The sequence below is a fragment of the Leishmania braziliensis genome, chromosome 33 (assembly GCF_000002845.2).
Source record: "Leishmania braziliensis MHOM/BR/75/M2904 complete genome, chromosome 33".
Lineage (NCBI taxonomy): Eukaryota > Euglenozoa > Kinetoplastea > Trypanosomatida > Trypanosomatidae > Leishmania > Leishmania braziliensis.
The window spans coordinates 481356-497076 of NC_009325.2; the positions used below are offsets into that span (position 1 = coordinate 481356).

The 15721-nt window shown below is 59.0% G+C and overlaps 4 protein-coding genes across 4 annotated transcripts; all 4 read left to right on the plus strand.

Annotated features, from left to right (window-relative positions):
- Positions 1 to 2111: 2111 nt before the first annotated feature.
- LBRM_33_1380 (conserved hypothetical protein) lies at positions 2112 to 6245 on the plus strand (the record flags this gene model as incomplete). The annotated part of the gene is made up of 1 exon (XM_001567856.2): positions 2112 to 6245. One exon carries the CDS (start codon positions 2112 to 2114, stop codon positions 6243 to 6245), a length of 4134 nt encoding a protein of 1377 aa, XP_001567906.2.
- Positions 6246 to 7498: 1253 nt separating this feature from the next.
- LBRM_33_1390 (putative 33 kDa inner dynein arm light chain,axonemal) lies at positions 7499 to 8776 on the plus strand (the record flags this gene model as incomplete). Its single annotated transcript, XM_001567857.2, has 1 exon — positions 7499 to 8776. One exon carries the CDS (start codon positions 7499 to 7501, stop codon positions 8774 to 8776), a length of 1278 nt encoding a protein of 425 aa, XP_001567907.2.
- A 1476-nt stretch (positions 8777 to 10252) lies between these two features.
- On the plus strand, positions 10253 to 12826 carry LBRM_33_1400 (conserved hypothetical protein; the record flags this gene model as incomplete). The annotated part of the gene is made up of 1 exon (XM_001567858.1): positions 10253 to 12826. The coding sequence occupies one exon, from the start codon at positions 10253 to 10255 to the stop codon at positions 12824 to 12826; it is 2574 nt and encodes an 857-aa protein (XP_001567908.1).
- Positions 12827 to 13573: 747 nt separating this feature from the next.
- Positions 13574 to 15481, plus strand: LBRM_33_1410 (conserved hypothetical protein; the record flags this gene model as incomplete). Its single annotated transcript, XM_001567859.2, has 1 exon — positions 13574 to 15481. The coding sequence occupies one exon, from the start codon at positions 13574 to 13576 to the stop codon at positions 15479 to 15481; it is 1908 nt and encodes a 635-aa protein (XP_001567909.1).
- Positions 15482 to 15721: the final 240 nt, after the last annotated feature.

Consider the following 15721-nt stretch of genomic DNA (forward strand, 5'->3'; position numbering starts at 1 on the left):
CATTCCAACGCAATGAAAAGACACGGCGCACCACAGGATAAGCAGTCTGGAGGACAACTGAAGCGATCAGGGCTGATAACGCACTCTCGCGTTGGGTGGGCTTTTGTCATGTCAGGCGGAAGTTGGGACTGGCGTCACAACTTCCCGCACAGCCGCGGGTGTGTGTGTGTGTGTGTCAGAAGTCAAAGGGAGACAGGGCAGACTCCCTCCTTCTGTACGATGTGTAGCCCACGCGGTACGTTGCATCTCCATGAGATAGGGTGGGCGATGTGCCGTAGACTAATACAGAGGAGACGCACACGGTACGATGTCGGACAAAATCTCGAGAGATGGAAGTGGCGCGCCTCTTTTTGCTTCTCTTAGGAAACACATGACACCGACGGACTGGGAGAGGCCGATACAGAAGAATGGAAAAAATAAAGTACGCCTGTGCAGAAGCGGCATGGCACCGCCGCGCCCCCCCCCCCCATCCCCCTCCCCATTCTTCTTACTTCATCTCTAGGAAAGTGAGTCCTTTCAGTTTGTGGGTGCGCGCCATGGCCAGTCGCTAATATTTGTTCTTTTCCCTCTTCTGTCGCCTTTTTAGCTCTGGCCGTTACGCCACCATGTCTTAGCTCTTGTCTGATGGGCTCTTTCTCCTAGCGCGAGCACTTCAAAAACCCCTCTTAACGTTTATTTATTTTGCTCGTTGAGGTCTCTCACCACCACCATCGCTGATGGCCGGCCACTTCAGTGCGCGGTATCAGGGACTGGTACCCTCACCCTTTGTGGGGAAGCCAAGAGCCTGCAGCCTTCCCTCGGAGTATAAAGCTGCGGACTCCTGGTGTCAACAGGGAGGTCTGGGCTGGGCGGCATGCGGCAGAGATTGGCGATTATGATTACATTAGGAGCGGCTCATTGCGAACCGTGTCGATGGTTTAATAAGCATACGCATCCCTCAGTTTTTGTTGTTGCTGCTCCTTCACTGCGGTGATGTGGAGCGGAATCCTGAATCTGGCCGCGGTGTAGCAGAGGTGGGTGAGCTGTGGCTGTACGCGTATGTTTACTGACTTGTTCGTGGGAGAATGGTATGCTGAAAGGGAAAAAATGGTGCGTTATTAGCATCGGCTTAGATGTGTATGTGTGTGTGGGTGGGTAGGTGGGTGGAAAAGCAGTGGGTGACTCGACTGTGCTTGATGTTTTGTGTTCCGCGTTTCTTCTTCGTCCCCCATTGATCCTCTCCGCATGAACGGCCAGACGGCTATGCTAGTGAACTCCTTAAGCCGCGTCCCTTTTGCAGAGGCTTCTCTCTCTCTCTCCAATCGATTTCCTTAGCACCTATGTTTCTTAGACTGTGGGGGAGACCACACAGAAGGAAGTTATGCACCCACATGCAGTACGAATCGCTCATCTCACTCGTTTATGGCAACCCCCTCATCGCACATGAACCTCTCTTTCTCTTCTTCGTCTTGGAAGACGTGTCTCGAACGCCTTTATTGTGTGTGAGAGAGAGAAAAAAACAGCAGTTCGCATCTGCTGCTTCGGTGCGTGTCTCCTGGGGGAGACAAGAGGTACACAGAGAGGCGGCGAGAAGTCGGAACGACGTGTCGACTCCCCATGCACGCGCACACACACACACACGCACACGCGCACGCACACAAGCCCAGCAACCCAATCGCTCCCCTTTTTTTACGTCGAGCACAACACAAAGGAGCCACCAAAAAGCCACCGATGCATGAGAAGTGACGGGGTGAGGAGTGTTGGCGCCGTCCGTTTTTCCCCCGTCTATACACGTTTGGCACGGGGACGTTACGAAGAGCGACACATCGTCTTTGTCGAGCACTTTTCGCGAGTGTCATACCGTCCCCTCCTCCTTTCCTTTATCGTCCTCCCCCGCCTCCGCTCGAGAGCAAGAGGGATGGCGCTCACTCTTCTCCACTGCTGCTCATCCTCTCTCTCTCTCCCTCTCGATGCCATGCAACCAGGATGTGCTCGAAGCTGCCCCCTTTCCCTCTGCCGGACCTTTGTTCTCCCTCTGTACATGTTGGCTACGCGACACTGTACACCAAGTCGCACACCACCACAAACACACCTACACTGCGCTGACAGATTGACTCAATTCAAACCACACCATGTCCTCGGAAGAGTACGAAGAGGGCGACATCGCCTCTGATCAGGAGCGCGGGGAGAATGACGATGTCGATGAGGAAGACAAAGACGCAGTGTCGGACTCCGCGGAGGAGCGGGAGCTGCCGCCCTCACACCCCTCAGACGAGGAGGTAGAAGAGGAGGACTACGACGCACTCGACGACACGCCCGCGCCGAAACCGTTCCCGAAGACCATCCGTCTAAGGCTACCTCGGCAAGCATCCGCGAGAGCGGCGTGCGAACCGACGCGCGTGCACGTGTGTCTGACACGAGGTATCATTGGTCGACCTCAGGAAGGCGGTGTCCATGGCAAGGGTAGCAACAGCGACGAGGAAGACGCTGCCTTACAGGTTGCTCCGCCGGCGGCGGCAGCAGGGGGAAGCGAAGCCGACGATGGCACAGAGAAGGAAGAAGGGAATGCGGTGAGCAGTGTCGCCGCAACGCTGCAGGGCTGTTGTGCAGAAAATCACCGCTACGAAACCGACTACGCTGCACCCCTGGCGGCACTACGGCGTCGTCTCATCTTGCGGCACCTCCACGGTGACACAAAACGCCAGCAGCGCTTCCTGTTATCCGAGCGCGCACGTGAGAAGCGGAATCGTCTGTCAGCTCACAGTGACGCAGTCGAAGGGGAAGGGGAGGAGAATGACGGTGGTGGAGAGGCAGAAGAGGAAGGCGGCAACGCCGATCCACTCAAAGAGGTGGTGTGGCCATGGACGACCCTGCCGAAGCCTCCGCCGTATTGGCTTCCGGCTCTGCTATCCAACGATGCTCACACGTTTCAGCGCGTGCTTCACATTATGTATGGCTGGATCATTGCGCCAGACCCGAACCCGTGTGACCGGCTGCAGCTCGATGCAACCGGACAACTCTGCATCGGCACACCTAATACCGAAGAGGCGAAAGAGAACAGCAACAACGCCGAAGAAGCAGACCCTGCGCACCACAACACAGACTTTTACCTTGCCTCAGGTGCCTTCATCGGCGAGGGCGAAGAAGAGGTCGATGAGGAGGCGTGCAGCAACAGCGCGAACCGGGATAGCGTGGCACTCGCGGAGCTAACATCGAAGAGTCTACTCGGCGCCTTTAATGATTGCGAGCTCAACGAAGAGGAGCACCACTTGGGCGAGGAGACTCAAAGCCAGCAGCAGGACCTGGCATCACTGGATGGCCCTGGCCGCTCACACGTACTGAGCATCTCCACGGCACCACCGCCCGTCGCCGCACTGCCGTACTTCCCGTTCACTGAGTATGAGCTGTACATTGTGTATGACGCAACCAGTGAGGAGTGGCACCTGCTGGACACGCACCCACTCTTTGTAATGGAGGCTTGTCGGCGCCGGCGAGCAGAGCAGTTGGCCCGGAAAGAGGGCCAACCACGGGGCGAGGTGGCGGACGACGCTTCCCTCGGCAGTGACGAAGAGACCGCGAGTGAGACGGGGAGCGAGGAGGAGGCAAAGGGCGGTTGCCATGTCCCAGAGTACGCACTGGACACTATAATCCCTGTTAGCCCCGTTGTGCTGGCGGCGCTCTTCTCCCCCGCCGCGTTGCGGTGTTGTCTCCTGCAGCCTCACCGGGCAGAACCGCAAAGTGAGGAAGACGCAGGTGAGGCGGAGGACGACGACGCGGACGGCAATGCGGCCACCGCAGCGGCAATGCATAGCGTCTCCTCTCACGCCGTGCTGCGAACTTTTGACCATGCCTGGTTGTCTGTGGACACGTCAGCTGCTCTCCCCATTTTGGCAACCATCTGCCGCACCCGGCAACGTGTCCTGCAGCAGGATGCACTGCGGATCCCCTACGCACTTGGCAATCTGTGGATCGATGTGAACCCCCTCTATGCACTGCCCGCCTTCGCCGACGTTGCCAATGGCGCCGGGGTTGATGATGTGCGTCAGTGGAGGGCGCAGCCTGGGCAACACCCGGAAGAGGACGTTGGGGATGACGAGGTTGAGCCAGTGTCGAGTCCGATGAAGACGGCAGAGCTGTGCTGCCCGCACCGATGGGGCAACGCACTAGACAGCATTGTTGACCCCGGCCACTACGGCCGCCTGGTGTTGACCTCTCTGTTGGATGCCGGCCTGCTCCCTACGCGACCGGTAGAGCTAGCTGTCTTTCATCGCCTCAGTCTCTTGCGCCTGACGCTGTGGTGGTGGATGCGCTTGCCTGCGAAATTGATTCAGCAGTGGGGTGTCGACGCAGAAGATGATGGGGCCGGTGCGGGCCGCAGTGCAGACGATGACGACGACACAACGAGGATGTCTGACGAGGGGTCAGAGGAAGAAGCTGTCAACGATGAGGAGCTGGACGAGATGGCGGTGGAAGATGTCACCGAACTCCTCCTACAGCGCATTGAGAAGATGAGCAACCGCGACGCACGCTTGCGGCGGTTCCGCCTGCGCGCGCGACACCCAACAGTGGTGTTTGCTCCGCTCCTTCAACGTGTGCTGCTGGAACTGCAGAGGCGCCTCGATCGCATGAGCGCCGTGGACGCGCGCGGTGCCCCATTAGCCCCGTCGCAGTACACGCTGGAGGAGAGCGTGGCACGCACGTATGTCGCAGAGCGACTCGAGAGTGGTCATCCCCGCCAGGACCCTCTTGTAACCGCCGCCTTTGTCGGCCTCGCTGATCCCGCCACAGATGAAACGTCTGCCACACCTGTGGCAGTGAGAATCGCACACGTGGCCGCGGTGCGTCATCAACGGCTGTATCAGAGCGACCTCGTGTTGCTCCTACTGGCTCTCACGACGACACCAATACCACGGCCCTCGTGTGCTGCGACGATCCTTGGCGATGCAGAGCACTGCTTCACCTCCACTGCTGGGAACACCTGCAAGGCAGAAGAAGTGACCGTGGAAGAAGCACAGAGAGACGACATCGACGCCCACACTGCCTTTTTCGCGCACCTGCTGGAGCTGAAGTCAATGCGATTTCTGCGGCGCCCGCAAGACCGCACCCGCGCCGGTACCACCAAACTACTTCTCCTCTGCACTATTGACTTTTGCCGTGGTGCCACGCGGCAGCGCGTCTTAGGGCACCTGCCACCGTTTGAACTATTTGGGAGCACCGGCTATTGCCCCTTGCCGGATCTAGTCCAGGCGTGGTCATCCACCTGCAGCATCAACCGGAACGGCAACCGCGCCAAGAAAGTGGCCACGGTGCAGCTGTTTGCGTACTACCTGTGGAATGAGATTCGGTGGCGCCAGTGCAAGGGGCAGTACAGCGACGCTGCAGTTACCTGGATGCGTGAACAATTGCCGGAACTTTTTGAGCTGATCGACTCTAACAGCAGCACCTACATCGCCATCCTCGACCACCTCGATGCCGAAGCAGCGGCGCACAGCGAAGCCGGCGGCGGCGGTGACGGGTCTCTGAGTGCGTCGAGAGCGGGAAGGCGCGCCCCGCCCACTGGTGTCTCGTTGCGCGCCTCCAGAAAGCAGAACTGTGGTGTTGCATCCTTGCCGGCGGCCGTCGCGCAGCGCCAAGGTCCCTCCCTAATCAGCACTGAAGTGCTCCAGGCGACCCAGGAGGAGGAACGTGAGGAAGCCGACCTCGCCCCCACCTCGGTTTCGCTGCCTCTTACGCTCGCCTACCCCAACATCTACAGTGCGGGCGTCCTCAAGTCGAAGGCACTCGTCAACGCTCTTTGGCAGTCCTTTGCGGTTGCCCCGCAAACGTACATGACCGCTGAGACGCTGCACGCTTTGCTTTTTGGCAAGAATGCTCACCACAGCGACGACGCGGGGGGGATCGCCGTTGGCGCTGCTGGCCACACTCGCCGCTTTAACACGGCGGCTTTGAGTGTTATGTTTGAGAACGGCATCACGACCGTACAGGCGTGTCCGCTCGACTGCCCAGAGGCTCCCGCCATCGAAGAGGCGCTGAAACGGGCGGACCTGCCAGCGGTGAAGGTTCTTCTGGGCCTCGGAGCTGCATCGCTGCGAGACACCTGTTTGAACGGTAGCACCACACTGGAGTTGTGGGCGGAGAAGCTGTTTAGCCCGGCCGAGATGGACGTCCTTCGCTTTGTGGCATACAAGAACAAGCGGGCGATACGGTCTGACCCGCGGCTGCAGTTCGGCACCCGTCGCTTCGGCTGTGCCGTGGCGAACTCGTGAGATGGGAAACGCTCGCCAGAGAGAAGGGGCACGTAGCTGCATGGCATTTGTCGCCCCTTCCACTCGGCCACCGCCGAGCTCACTCGGGGTGGGAGAGGGGCGCGGAGGAAAGGGCACAAGCGCCACGTCAGCATGCGTTCGCTCTCCCCCAGCTGCGATCTTCCTGATTGGAGACCAATCGATAGTCTCTCTCCAGCGGCTTCTCGTACGCGGCTGCAGCCGTCTTACTTCTCTCCAGGACCTCCGCCTTCTTCCTGATGCTCACAGGTGCGTTCGTGCTGCAACTACGGCGGCCCTCTATTCCGTGTACTCTAATGTCACCGTTGTGTGCTTCCACATTATTATTTTTGGCGGATGACGTTGTTCCCCTTCCGTATGATTTTGTGCGCCTAAGGCAGCTGGAAGTGGGCAACACGGTGCGGCAGCGGCAGCGGCCCGACAAGAACGTACGTGTACATCGTATGGATGGGGTGATGAGAGAAAGAGGGGATGCATAACGGCTGCGTCCATCCTTGGCAGTCGCACGCCTCCACGCCGACGTCACCACTCTTCATATGGCACCTCTTCCTTTGCTAAGCGCATACACACGAAAAAACATTCTGTTTGATGTACAATAAAGGCCCATCAGATCTCTGTTTCTCTGTCGTGTTTACTTTCCTTCCAGTCCTGCTCTCCGCCTCCCCCGCCCACGCCCACACACACTCCCCTCTGTAGCGTTCTCGACTTCAACGGACCCGAAGGGGAAGAGAGGACGGGGACGTTGTAACTGCGATCGCTACGATGGTGTTTTTTTGTTTCTCATGTATCCGCCTCAGATGAAATAGAGCCAAGAGGCAGTATGAGGCCCCATGGTGCCAAGCGCATGACGGTGCACAAAACGAAGGATGAGAGAACGGGTCGTCGCATGCGCTGCACTCTCGACGGGATGACAACGACGTCTGTCTCGGCGGGGCCGTGGACGCCTCAAACCCCGACGGTGCTCGTACACACACTCAGACCCTCTCCTTTTTGCTTCTGTCCACCCACCCACTCTCCTCCCCGGTCTCCCTGCGCCAGTGACAAGGACGTGTGGCATCACACCAAGAAGACAACCTTTATCCCCTCCCTCACTTACTCACTCTCTCTCTGTGCGTGCAGCGCCGTAGCTTTCATCTCCACGTCGTATCTCTCTCTCTCTCTCTCTGACTCGGTGGCTGATTTACAGCTGCGCACGGAATTACAGTGACACACACACACACACACACACACACACCATGGATGAGGTAGATCTCACCACGCCTCTCCTCCAGCTGAATCCGCCAGTGCTGGTGCGCACCACCAGTGGCGAAGTTGGCGCAATCGACCTGGTCGCGCTTCGGCGGACCACCACAGGGATAGCAAGGACCACACCCGCAGTGACCAGCTCGCCACACCCACTAACTGCTGGCACCGCCGCACTGTCTTTGGCAGCGCGCAGGCTGCACGACGCCAAGCGCACGGCACAGAACGTGTACCGACAAACACGCGATGCCACCGTGCCGACTATGCCTGGGGTGTCGCTGGCGCCTCTATCGCGAGCGCAGACCATACACGACACTGGAATGCGCAAGTGCTCCCTTGCTGGCACTGCACGTAGCAGAGAAGCAACCACGAACTCTGCCGCTGCAGCCTCGATGGGCAACTCTGGACATCGCCCAGCGGCAGACGTGCGACGCGATGTTGGCTCCGCTCCACCATCACCGACTGCGGGCTTGACCCCAAGCCGAGGAGCCGCTCCTCACGCATTCATGCAACCCGCAGCCACAGCGGCTGCGGCCTCCGCGGACAGTCAGAGATTGTCGGTAAACATGCCGTACCTCATGCGGCACGTCCACGACACGGGGGCACTGCTTGACGTTCTCTTCCCCATTCAGCACCAGTCCACCGCTGCCTCTCCCAGGTGTACTGGGTCTCCTAGTGGCGTGAGTAGCGACAGCAAAGCTGCTGAGGAGGATGCTGTGCAGCTGGTCTCTGTTCAAACGGTCTCAGCAGCGCCTGCGTTTCGTGAGGATGTCATGGCGCTTCATGGTGCACTGCGGAAGCGCCTCGAGGCTCGCCGGGCGCGGCCTACCGGCCTGTGCCTCATTCGGCGAGAACTCTATCGTGACCTCTTTTCAGAGCTGGTACGCCAGGTTACCGTCGAGGAACCAGCACGGGGTCTGTTGCTGGCCCGCGTACGAGAAGAAGCGGAGCGCGCCCTTCAGGTCCACGCAGCACTGCTGCGCGAAGGGGAACGGTTTGTCGCTGGCAAGCTGCTGCAGGACACGCATGACGCGCTTGTCCTGGAAGAGCGCCTCGCCGCCCTGCAGCAAGAGAAGGTAGTCTTGGAGGTACGGAAACACGAGTTGCTGGAAGCCCGCAAGGCAGCGGTGCAATGCTTCGAAGAGGAACGGCAGCTGCGGCATGCGCAGCAGCAGGATGAGCTGAAGTACTTGCGACACGCGAACCAGCAGCTGAGCCTGCGGCTGAAGATGGAGACGGAGCGGGAGTCGACCGCAGGTGAGTTAGGGTAGCAACGAGGCAGCGCCAGCGATGTCATAAGCTCGACTCTTACTCTTGGTGTCCCTTTTCATTGCGCGTGTCAGTGATTCTTCGTGTGTGTGCAAGCTAGGGGGGAGGAGGGAAAGACGCCGAGTGGATTCGCTGGTGGTCGATCCCCCCCCCCTTTCACCGCCCCCTACGACCGCGCCCCTCTCCTCTTCTTTGTTCATGTGATGTAGAATAAACTGTCATCTGTTTTGTTCCCCTGTTTGGTTTGTCGGTGGTCGTCGCGGTCGTGGCTCTTTGTCCCTTCGCCGGTGATGCGATGCAGCTTTGCTTTGCTTTTTTCTTTCCGAGACGCCCATGTGTATGTACCCATGTTCATCCTTGATGTACCTGTTGCAGATCCTCCAACAGCCCATTCCTGCCACAACCACCTCCACCTTCGCCTCCAGTCCATCAATAGCTGCACGAACGTCGCTGTAGTGTAGGGTACTATAGCTTATTTGGCTGTCTCACTTGGGCGATGACTCTGTGCCGCGGTCACTCCCTCTTCGGCGCTTCTCCTCACTAGTTCCTTCCCCTCCCCCCTCCCCATCTCCTCCTCATGCTCGCTGTGTGGGTACGTGCAGGAGTTCGGTGTCGAAGTTACAGAGCCGTTGTGCAATGAAGCCTCTCTTTTCATGCGATGCAGGCTTGAACAGTTACGCGAGAAAGTCGCTGCGGAGGAACACGCACGGTCGAGTGAGGCGAGAGCGTCATGAACGAGGCCAACTCAGCAAGGAAACGGGTGACCACTAGTGAAAGTGGCCTGCTCTCGCTGCGGGTAGCCTTTTGTCCGTGAGAGTGTGGTGGTATGGGCAACGCGCAACGGTTTAGGCGTGCGTGCATCCAAGTGGTGTCACCGCATTCCTTTTATTCTTCTGTCTAGTGACACTGGAGAGAGTGGGGGCGCAAATACGACAGACACACTGCGCTGGAATTGCCGGCTCTCCGCCCTCGGGGGGAGGGGGGAGGGGGAGATGGCGTTCTACCGCTCATTCAATTAAAGTGAACTCGTCGAGGGAGGCGACTATTTTTGCAAACAGTCTGCGCCTTCCGATGTTTCCTTTGCGTGTGTGATGATGCATCGATCTCCTCTTTTCTCTTTTTCTTAGGATCCCATCACAAACGCCCCGCAATCTCTGTCGTCGAGCTGCAACGACAGCATCATCTGTGCGGTCGACAAGTGAAAGTCAGCCACGGCTATACTCGGGTGTGTGACTGTGTCTTGGGGTGTGTGCGAAGTAACGCACCCCATATCTCTCTTCTCAACCTCGGTGCTATCCCAGCAAGAAGAAAAGCAACAGAGGCGGCTACCAGTGCCTCCTAGAAACCCACAGAGGAGAAGGGCTTAGCGCTACGCCGTCCAACGCGCACAGGCCACAACCCTCTCCCTGCACCCCCCCCCCCTCGCGTTGTATCGGTAAATCCTATCACCGTCACTTCATCCTTTTTCTCGTTCAGACATGCCCGATAGTGGCAACGTAGTGCACCATCCCCTGGTACGTGTGAGGGGAGGGGCAACAATGCTCTTGGCCGCCCTGATTGGCGCTCTTCCACCGCCAGCCCAGGTGGTACTTCGCAGAGCGCTTAGAGTCATATCCGTCATGACCTTAGCAAAGGTGCAGCGGACTGCCGTATTGATGCTTGCTAGGCGGTTGCTTCTTCCTCTCATCACTGGCGCCTTTCCAACAGCCTCCGGCGCCTTCAAGCCAGCCAAGCTGAACTCGTCATCCGCCACACTGATCGAAGCACTATCGCATGCCTTTACCGTGTACTCTCTCGCGAAGAAGCTGATAAAGGCAGACCGGGGGGACTCGTTCGTGTTTACGGCGGCCACCGCTGCGTGTCTTTCTAGCGAAGAGGGACCCCTTTGTCGCCTCCTCGGCGCTGTGGTGGGCACCGAGGCACTATCGCTGTCTTCGGCACTGCCCAGCGTCCCGCCTTCTGTTTCCACTGCCGCCCCACCGCGAATGCGCTCGGCTCTGTTTTCTACCACTACGCCTGTTGCACTGAATGCTTACCTGCGCTACGTGCACGCGCGTACGAGAGCCTCGCACGTTGCCATTCTTGTGCCTGGGCTCCTCACCGCCCCGTGGACCACTCACCTCATCCCCGTCTTGCGCGACGCCTTTCGCAGCCAAGGCACGACGGTCGTTGGGTACGACATATGCGCCGATGCAGAGCACTACGACGTGGACCTGCGTCACTTACGCGACCTGATCCGGCAGGTGCGCCGAAGCACAGCGAAGCCGTGCGCGTTGTCATCCGCGTCGAGTGCAGCGTCACTAACCGGTGTGCTGGTCCTCGCCAGTGTTCGCGGCCGCAGCGTTCGCAATGGTGATGAGGCGTGCGTGCTCGTCAAGATGCACGGCTGGCAGGTGGTGGAGCTGTGTGTGCCAACACTGCCGTTGGATGCGGTGCATGACTTGGACCCGAAGCACCGTCCGCAGTGGATGAGAAAACGTCAGGCGCAATGCACCACGTTGTCGGTGCGGCCGGATGTGCGCCTAACCGCCTTCGACGACGCCGGCATGTACGGCGGAGCGGTCGTGGAGCTGTGTAGCGACGACTCTGCCCTCCTGCTGCACATGAAGTCTCAGTGTCAGCCAGGGCAGGTGGAAAACAGGGGCGGTGACGCGGTCTGGCAGACAAAGGCGCGCAGCTACCCCCGCCTCACTGCAACGCTTGACGCGGTCACCGGCGCCAGCAAGTTTATCATCAAGGTATGGTGTCCATGGGCGCACCGACTTTGCGCCGTCGCTTGGCAAGAGGCGGGTATGCAGCATCAGGGTACGGCAATGGCGCAGGAGGCTTTAGCTATGCTTCACCGCTTTCCCACTCAGACACTGCCGAGGGTTCCCCTATACGCGCAAGCGCAGCTACGACGGTGGTTGTTGCGCCGCAGAGGCGGTACTGGTACGACCGACGACGATGGGATCTCTGGGGTCGCATCGCACCGCGTCTCCGCTGACACACCAGTCGAAAAGCGTACCACCTATATAACGCACCCAGTCGCCACCGACAGCGTCCAAGGAGGCAAGAAATCGCTCACGGTGGTGAAGAGCGAGTCGTCTGCTAGAATAGCGGCTGCGGCTCTCACGGCACCGGAGGAAATGATCACCAACTGCACAATGGAGTGGCAAATCCGACTGCGATGGTCCGTGTTGCTCATGTCGCCGACCTTCTCCAGTGACAGCGCACCTCGAGTGACGAGCGACGCCGCTGGAGCCACCCGCACCTTCGCAGCGTATCTCTCTCTGTGGTCCTTTGTCGCGCAACTGCCGCCGTGGGTAGTGGCTGTCTCGGCAGCGGACGACGGCGAAACCGCGCGAGGCGAGCGCCGAAGCAGTTGCTGCGTCGAGGCGTTCGCCACGGCACTCCTCGTGCGCGTCGCCGACCCCGCCTCCCCTCGGGCAACTGCCGAGCTCCTGCGGAATGAGGCTCTAGTCGAGGCGGCAGCAGTGCGTCCGCGCGCATGGGACTCCTTGGCGACCGCACGTGATGCAAGTGGGGTCGAGGTACTGCGATTCGAGGACGCAGTTGTATTTCCGGGATGTGCCCAAGCAACTCGGCTTAGCGAGGAGTTGTTGTACCTCCCCTTGTCACCGGACCTGCCAGTTAGCGTGCGAGCTGCAATGCTGCGTCTGCTGTGGGACGAGGTGCCACACGCCGGAGGCGCCGCCAGTGAGTCTGTACACTCGCGACAGCCTGGGTGCAGCAGAGCCGCTGGTGCGCTATCGGCTCACGTGCAGGCAACAATGAACTCCATTTACCGAGCATATCTTCCCCAAGCACAACGGGGGCACGACGGTAAGGCTCTGCCTTCGTCAGCTAGCGGCAGCAACACGCTCCCCAGCGCCATCGCCCAGAGCCACAGCCGCGAAGGCGTTATTTCGGCGCAGGATGCAACGCGAGTGGAGCAGTTCTTGTTCGACGGCGTATCCTCCTCCTCCTCCGTTGCTTCGCCACTTTCAGCAGGAGCGATCCTGAAGTCTATCGCACAAACCTTCATCCCAGCGTTGGGGTCAAACCTTTGAGGACTGCTAGAAAGCGTCGGTCGGGGTCCGGTGCGGTGCACGGATGGGTTGCGGCTTTCACGTCTTCTTTCCCCGCATCCCTTACGCGCTTGGTTCTCTGCACCCGCTTCTTTGTGGGTGTGTCTTGGGAAATGGCGCAGATCAGGAATGATGTTTGGGCCCTTCATGATGAAGCGCCCCTCAAAGCACGATGATGCGTACAAGCAACTTCACAGCGTCGCCTACGCGGCAGACAAGGCCCAGCCTGACACGTGCAGGTGAAACAAGCAGGAAAGGTACAACCAACGTAACTTGCTTCCAGGTGTCGTGATGCAACAATCCCCCGTGCGCTTCAGCACTTCACGGCTTACCTATGTGACTTGCCATTCCCTCTTCGCCGCCGTTGCAGGACTGTTATCTTCCCCAACCACCGTCACACCAGCCTTTCCCCTCCCCTCCCCCGCTTCCGCTCATCGCCACTCCTCGCTGGGACCGCCACGGTTTCCTCTGCTCAGTTGTCTCTGTGTACCGTCACGTCGTGTTGTTGCACTCCGCCTTTGTGTCTTTGCGATCGCTCTCATCGAGTCCGCAAGGCACGGACGGGTGGACGTCACTGCGGTACCGCTGTTTTGCGCCTGGGGGCGTGTGTCCAGCAAACAGCACCCCCTATCTCCATCCTCAAGTTCTTGACCTCTCAGGTCGCCACTTCACTCCTCTTCTTTCCTCTCTTCTCTCGCTGAAACTGTACGCACAGATACATGCGCAACAATGGACTCGTATGTCGATCTGCTGAACCTCAACTTCATGTACTCCCTGCGCACAGGGAACCTGTTGACAGACATGATGATTGCGGCCTTGCTGCCACTCGTGTCGAGTGCGATAGCCTACCTCACGCGTACGTGGTGGCCGCAGCTGGTGAGTCGCGTCCTCTCCTACTTCGCCAACGTTGACAGCACAAGTGCTACCTTCAAGACACTTGAGCACAGCGGTGGGCTCTACTACGGCCATACCCTGCGAGTGGCACTGTCGACGTATGTGACGAAGGTGCTGAAGCCTCGCTTCGATGTGGCAGAGCTGAAGTACATCTCTGTTCCAGGAAAGTTGCTTCGAGATGCGGGGAGCTACACCGAAGCCCTGCGTGACTACTGTTTCGTGGACGCCGGCCCGGCCAAGGAGCTCCCCATGCGTCTCACGACGCACCTTGAGCTGAAGCAGAGCGTCGCCGGAGACAACAACAACAAAAGCGGACGGAGCAAAGGTGAGGGCCGTCAAGGCGAGCCTGGGAATTCGGTAGCGGCCCAGGAGTCGCTCTTCACCATCACGCAGTACAAGCATAGCTTCCCCACATTCATGAGGGGGCTCTGCTTGACACGCGCGAACACAACGGAGGCCTCGGAGGCGAGCGAAGCTGTCGCGCAGCTGGAGCGCGATGCCAACGCCAACGGCGACGCTATCCAGTCTCTCTTGGAACGCTCGCTGGAACACTACCGCTTCCAGTATAAAGAAGCCGCGAAGCGCACGGAGCGCTACCTCTATCAGCCGTTGCTGACGCAGCAGAAACTCGGCTTCGGCGCATTGGTGTGTAACTGCTACCCGCTGCGCTCTGAGAAGACATTTCAGTCTCTCTTCTTCCCCGCCAAGCCGCGACTCATCAAGCTCATTGATGACTTTGAAAAGAAAACCGGCAAATACGCCATCCCCGGATACCCGCAGAAGCTGGTGCTGCTGCTCTACGGACCCCCCGGCACCGGCAAAACAAGTCTTGCCAAGGCCGTTGCCGCCTACACTAAGCGGGACCTGTTTGCCATCTCACTCTCCCGCATTCGCAACGACGAGGAGCTGATCAAGTGCATGTTCAGCGGTCGCTTTAAAGTAAAAGAGAAGCAAAATGACAGAAACTTCGACAACTGCAGGGGCAGCAACGACTCGATGGAGGTGCTAGACCCGGCGAAGCTCGTGTACATCCTCGAGGATGTGGACGCCACGACAGCCATTGTCCTCAAGGATGAGTCGGAGGAGGGAGAAGCTGGAGGAGAGGAGCGGAAGCAACAGAAGAGACGTAGGGCAGAAGCCCCGACAACGCCACCGCTGTCAAGTGACACGAAGAGCAGTGATAGGGTGACTGGCGAGAACAGCGATGCCGCTGACGTGGTCTCATCGGGAAAGGCAAGCACATCATCAGAGAAGGCCTTGACGAAGCACGAGATGGTGAAGGTGACGGCCAAGAACCAAAAAGCTGCTAGTGCCCTCACTATCGAGGGGCTCACGAAGGCGCTGAACGGCGTGCTGGACTTTCCGCAGCGCATTGTCATCATGACGACAAACCACATTGAGAAGCTACACCCATCGTTGCTGCGGCCTGGCGTCGTGACGATGAAGCTGCACATGCACAACTTCGATGCGGCGTGTGCAGTGGCCATGGTGGAGCACTACTTCTCTCACACAACGCTTCTCCCGGCCCAGCTAGAGGAACTGCGCTCGTTGCTGGAAGCAGCGTCGGTGAGCACATCCAAGTTGGACTCCACTATGTCCACCTTTGATGACAGTGCTAACAGCAGCACTCCCAATACGAAAGGCCTCAGTCCTGCGGAACTGGAGCTGCGCTGCGCTGAGTGTGATACGATAGAGGAATTGCTGGAGGTGCTCCGCCAGGGTAGCCGTGTGAACATATTCTGAAGCAGAGAAGGAAAACACGGGCGCCAGCGTCGCGGCGATGACGGCGGCACATTAATCGGTGTGACTGGTGCTCTCTTCTTTCTGGAGAGGTCTCTCCCCTTTCGCCGCGTGAGGCCTCTCTGCTTGTAGGCCCTGTTTCGGTTTTCCGCGTGTTGTGCCTCCTTCCACCCTCCCCCCTTCCTGCGCCCACGCCAACTGGGCAGCTGACAGCAGCATGAGAGTATATATGTGTGCGTGTGT